We start from the raw sequence: 6,107 nt of genomic DNA, 5'->3' as shown, positions 1-6,107 counted from the left end.
CTTGACAACACTCTGGACTTCCTTCTGCTCACTGAAACCTGGCAACAACCCAATGACTTCTTCTCCCTCAACCAAGCATCCCCCCCCTGGTTTTAACTACGTCTCCAAACCCCGCCCCTCCTGCCGTGGAGGTGGCCTCGCCGTTATTTTCAATCAGAACTTCCGGATCACAGAACTCACTCTCCCCTCAGTATCATCATTTGAATTCCTCGCTTTCAAAGCTCTTTCCTCCATGACAGTTATCCTCATTTACCGGCCACCTAAACCAAACCCCTCCTTCCTCTCCGATTTCACTGAACTCCTCACACCAGCCTCATCTCTCTCTCCACGTCTGCTGCTACTCGGTGACTTAAATATCCACATGGACTCCCCCACCTGCAAGCTCTCATCTGAATTCACCATTTTACTGGACAACTTCACTCTCACCCAACATGTCACCTTCCCCACCCATGATAAAGGACACATCCTCAACCTGGTCTGCTCCACAAATCAACTGATGCTCGACCTCCATCCATACCTCTTTCCCCTCTCTGATCATAAACTCATACGGTTCACCATCCCTTCTCCCACCCCCCGCCCCCGCCTCCTCAGAGAAATCACCTTCCGTAATCTAAAATCCATCGATCCCCACCATCTCTCTGACCTGCTCTCCACCACTCTCCCCCTGGACTCAACCCCCATCTCACCTGATGATCTCACAAACCATCTCAACTCCACCTTGTCTACCAACACTCTGGCCACCCTCAAAACAAAAATCGTAACTTTTAACACCTCTTCACCCTGGTACACACCTGCACTCCGTAAGTTGAAACAGACTGGTCGCCAACTTGAAAGACTCACAAAGAAATCATCTCTCACAGTCCACCATGAAGCCTACAAACTCCACCTCACTGCCTACAAAGACGCCCTCATTGCTGCCAAGTCTGCCTACCTCTCCACCATCTTCACCGACCCCTGCCAAAACCCCAGAACCCTCTTCTCCACAGTGGGCAACCTCCTCAAGCCTCAGACCAACACTCTCCCTACCTCTACTCTGGATCTCTGCAACTCATTTCTCCACTTTTTCGCTGATAAAATTAACATAATTTATCAATCTTTATCCCCTGTATCTGACCCCCCAGCATCTACTCCAGCACCTGCCAAGGCCCCTCTTCTCCCCATCTCTACTGACCTCCCGACCCCTCCTCCACACTGCCTCCTCTCCCAGTTTGACCCGGTCACCCCTCCTGAAATATCCAAACTCATCAGCTCTTCCAAACCCACTACCTGCTCCCTTGACCACTCCCCTGCTGAAGACCTGCCTCCCCGTCCTCTGCCCCAACCTCACTAACCTCTTCAACTCCTCACTGTCCCAAGGAACTGTCCCCTCCGCCTTCAAAACTGCTGCTGTCACCCCAATTTTAAAGAAACCTAGTCTGGATCCCTCCTCTCTCAACAATTACCGCCCAATCTCAAACCTCCCCTTTCTTTATAAAACCCTGGAGTGTATTGTCACCTCACAACTTCAATCCCATCTCCATGCCAATAACCTATTCGAACCCCTCCAATCTGGTTTTCGCCCCCTCCACAGCACAGAAACCGCTCTCCTCAAAGTCCTCAATGACCTCCTCACCTCTGCTGACACCGGTTCCCTCAACATCCTCATCCTCCTCGACCTGAGTGCAGCCTTCGATACCGTGCCATAACATTCTGCTCACCAGACTCAAAGACCTCGGTATCGAAGGTACTGCACACAGCTGGCTCCATTCCTACCTTTCCAACAGATCCCACTTCATCTCTCTCCATAACCACACCTCTGCTACAGCCACAGTCACTCAAGGCGTTCCCCAAGGCTCCGTACTCGGCCCCCTCCTCTTCATCATCTACATCCTCCCCCTTGGTCAGATACTCCGCCTCTTCAACCTGGACTTCCACTGTTACGCCGATGACACCCAGATCTACCTCAGCACCAAATCCCCCCACAACCCCCCCTCCCCTCTCCCATATCAACTCCTGTTTGTCAGCTATAAAAACCTGGATGCAACATAACTTCCTCAAACTCAACTAAACAACTCAAACTATGTTCTCTGTTGTTTTTAAATTATTGTCTGTAACTGTGGAACTGTGCTGCTGCCTGTCTTGGCCAGGACTCTCTTGTAAAAGAGATTTTTAATCTCAATGAGGTTAATGAGGTCTCCTGGTTAAATAAAGGTTAAATAAAAAAATAAACAGCGATAAAACAGAATTCCTCCTCATAGGCTCCAAATCCACAGTCAGCAAAATCAATAATCCCACTCTCACCATCGACGGCACCATTGTCTCCCCATCTCCCCAGGCCCGCAACCTTGGCGTGATCTTTGATTCCACCCTCTCCCTTGAGCCTCACATCCGCCATGTCATTAAAACCTACTTCTTTCACCTCCGCAACATCGCCAAAATCAGACCCTCTCTCACACCCCCCGCTGCTGAAAGACTCAACCATGCCTTCATCTCCTCCCGACTGGACTACTGCAACTCACTTCTCCTTCGCTTCAGCTCCAGCTACATCAACCGACTCCAACTGGTCCAGAACGCAGCCGCCCGACTCATCACCCACACCAAATCCTGGCACCACATCACTCCAGTCCTCAAACAACTTCACTGGCTTCCCATCTCCCACCGGATCACCTACAAAATCCTGGTCCTCACCTACAAAGCCCTCCACCATCTGGCCCCCCCATATCTCACTGACCTCCTTTCCCCCTACCAACCCTCACGGTCCCTCAGATCCACATCAGCCGGTCTCCTCTCCATCCACAAATCCAACCTCTGCAGTTTTGGGGACAGAGCCTTCTCCAGGGCAGCTCCCAGGCTCTGGAACTCCCTTCCCCAACTGATCCGCAATTCAGAGTCCCTTACCATCTTCCAGTCCCGCATCAAGACCCATCTCTTCACCTCTGCCTATCCTTAGCCTCACGTCCCCCTCCCTTTTCATCTGTGCTTGAATTGTTGCTCATTTTTTGGTTTGTTTTGTTTTGTTTTTGTTTTTGTTTTTGTTTTTTGCCTTTCCTTGTAAAGCGACTTTGAGTCCCGGAAAAGCGCTATATAAATTCAATTTATTATTATTATTATTATTAAATTTTCAAAACTCTTTAGATTCTGGAGTAGTTCATGAGGCTAATGTAACCCCACGTTTTAAAAAGGGAGGGAGAGAGAAAAGGGGGAATTATAGACCAGTTAGTCTAACATCGGTAGTGGGGAAAATGCTATAGTCAGTTATTAAAGGTTGAATAGCAGCACATTTACGGTTGCAGCTCCTAGACTGTGGAACAGCATCCCCCTTCCCATCAGAACTACCCCCTCCATCCACTCCTTTAAGTCAAGAGTAAAAACTTATCTATACTCCCAAGCCTTTCCTGACGTCCACTGAGCGAGGGCTATATGTATATATGTATGTAGTTTGTTTGTTTATACTATTCTTATATCAAATCTAAAGCACTTTGGCCAACGAGAGTTGTTTTTTAAATGTGCTATATAAATAAATGTGACTTGACGACATTTGGAAAGTGGTGAAATCATTGGACAAAGTCAGCATGGATTTATGAAAGATAAATCATGTCTGACGAATCTTATAGAATTTTTCGAGCATGTAAGCCTGTGGGAAAGAGGGAGGTGTTAATGATTTGGAAAAGTTCCAGAGGTTTGGGCTGGAAGACGGTTGTACTTAAGATAAAGAAATTTAACCCTTGAAACAGGCTGGCAATTAAGGAAAAGATGAACAACCCTGGCTACAGGGACAAAGCCTGTTCCTATGTTTTATGATTCCATGACTATGATACTGAGTAAGCACTATAAAAGGTTTAAAGCCTGGGTACATAAGAGAATATTTGAAAAAGTACAGATGATGATAATTCTCTATTGATGAAACTTCTGTTGTTTTATTCGGCCTGACTGGATCATTTTTTTTTTTTTTCTTTATGATTTTTTGATATACTAAGAGGAAACGGCATGTAGTCATCTATGTCAGTGGTTCTCAAATGGGGGTACGCGTACCCCTGGGGGTACGTGAAGGCACTCCAGGGGGTACGTGAGATTTTAAAATATAGGCCTACATATATTTAAAAAGTAGCATCCATGCAAAAATCCTTTAAAAATAATTATTGAATAAATATTTCAGGAAAATATAAGTATAAGTTCATAAAATGAATTTTATATTCAGTAGGCTATTCAAATTCATTATCCTAAAAACCCAGAGTCTCCCCCATTCCAGCATGGTTCGACCCAACCTGTCATATGCCACCCGGCATCACCTGTCAATCACAACTCAAACGATGGAGTCGTGGTTGAAGCGTAGCAGCAATTATTTTGAAAACACGGAGGGACAAGTGGCAAAGAAGGCCAAACCAGAGCCGGCACAATTCCGGCTGTATCTTGAAGATTATGTTTTCTTCAAATCCTCCCTAAAAACTCATTTTTATTCTCTGGCTTTCGACACTGGCTGAGACATTGCTCCTGTTCTTAGTGCTTTTAATGTCTTTTAATTTTTACTGTTTTTTAGTCCTTCGTTTTACGGTTTTTAATGGTTTGTAATAACTTTTTGTCCATGAGTTCTCATGTACAGCACTTTGTGGCAACTGCGGTTGTTTAAAGTGCTTTATAAATAAAGTTATTATTATTATTATTATTAATTGGATTTACGTCCACAAGTTGCAACCCACCCAAGGCACTGTGTTTTTTCTGTGGGGAGAAATTAGCTAACAGTAGCATGAAGCCAGCACATCTGCAGCGTCATCTTAAGACAAAACATGGATGTCACGTTGGTAAGCCACCTGACTTTTTAAGAGGAAACTGTCTGAATTCAAATCATCTCAAGACACGATGCGGAAGGCCTCCACAACATCAGCCAAAGCCCTGGAGGCCTCTTATGCAGTGTCTTTGCTCGTAGCTAAAGCCAAGAAGCCATTCACTATCGCTGAAGACCTGCTCCTTCCAGCGGCTGTAGTGCTGGCTGAGACTATGCTGGACAAAAACGCAGCGGAAAAATTAAAGACTGTACCGTTGTCAAATGACTCTTTTTGCCGCAGAGTAGATACAATGGGAACAGACATTGTCGAGCAAGTTGTGGGAAAACTTAGCGACTCCTTTTCACTCCAGCTGGATGAATCCACAGATGTCAGTGGAAATGCACAACTTGTTGCTTTTGTGAGGTACGTTGATACTGACGACATACTATTCTGCAAAAGTTTGAAGGGGAAAACAACAGGAGAGGACATATTTGATGTTGTCAATGCCACTTTCTGTGAAAACGGTTTGTGCTGGAAATCCTGCAGCAGCATCTGTACAGACGCAGCAGCATCAATGACGGGCAGCGCGAAAGGACTAATAGCGCGCATTAAAAAAGAAAACCCCGACGTGATGTGGACTCACTGTGTCATACACAGGGAGGCATTGGCGTCCAAGAAAATGAGCCCTGTGTTACATGACGTTTTGAACAGCAGCATCAAAGTGATCAACTTCATTAAGTCAAGGCCACTTAATGCACGCCTGTTTCGCCGCCTCTGCGAAAATATGGGAGCTGAACACATACAACTGCTGCTGCACACAGAAGTGCGCTGGCTCTCTCGAGGGAGAATACTCAACCGGCTGTTGGAATTAAGATCCGAAGTACACGCCTTTCTGATTGAGCACAGATCTCCCCATGCCACCTTGTTCCAGGACACAGACTGGCTTGCAAAGCTGTGCTATCTGGCAGATATATTCAGCAAACTGAACGAACTGAATATGTCTCTGCAGGGCAAGGACACCAGCATTTTAAAACCTGTATGACAAGGTGGGTGGCTTCCTGAAGAAAGCAGAGCTGTGGAGAAGGGCCTATGCACAGGAGGATTTCACCTGCTTTCCTCAGCTGGATGCTTTTCTCTCTAGTGAGGATGTGGACAGAGCTCCAGTCAAGTTGGTCATAGTGGGACATTTGACCAAGTTGATACAGGATTTTAATTCCTACTTTCCTGACATGGAGGAGAAATCTGCACAGCTGGATTGGGTGAGAAACCCATTTCTCTTGTCCAAAGCAAACCGAAGCAAGCTCCCTGTCACCTATCAGGAAAAACTCTTGGAGGTGTCATCTGATCGTGGCCTCCAGATGAAGT

The 6,107-nt window shown here is 46.1% G+C and overlaps 1 protein-coding gene across 1 annotated transcript; it reads left to right on the top strand.

Annotated features, from left to right (window-relative positions):
• The first annotated feature begins 4,652 nt into the window (after positions 1 to 4,652).
• Positions 4,653 to 5,784, top strand: LOC116966829 (protein FAM200A-like). The gene has a single exon (XM_033013169.1). The coding sequence runs from the start codon at positions 4,837 to 4,839 to the stop codon at positions 5,782 to 5,784; it is 948 nt and encodes a 315-aa protein (XP_032869060.1). The 5' UTR covers positions 4,653 to 4,836.
• Positions 5,785 to 6,107: the final 323 nt, after the last annotated feature.

This window comes from Amblyraja radiata, chromosome 38 (genome assembly GCF_010909765.2).
Source record: "Amblyraja radiata isolate CabotCenter1 chromosome 38, sAmbRad1.1.pri, whole genome shotgun sequence".
Classification (NCBI taxonomy): Eukaryota; Metazoa; Chordata; class Chondrichthyes; order Rajiformes; family Rajidae; genus Amblyraja; species Amblyraja radiata.
The sequence above is the reverse complement of the archived record's forward strand: the minus strand, read 5'-3'. Positions and strand labels throughout refer to the sequence as shown.

What these genes read in the sequence shown, in the direction of transcription:
- LOC116966829 (XM_033013169.1), top strand. Translation starts at nt 4,837, where the DNA reads ATGCGGAAGGCCTCCACAACATCAGCCAAAGCCCTGGAGGCCTCTTAT.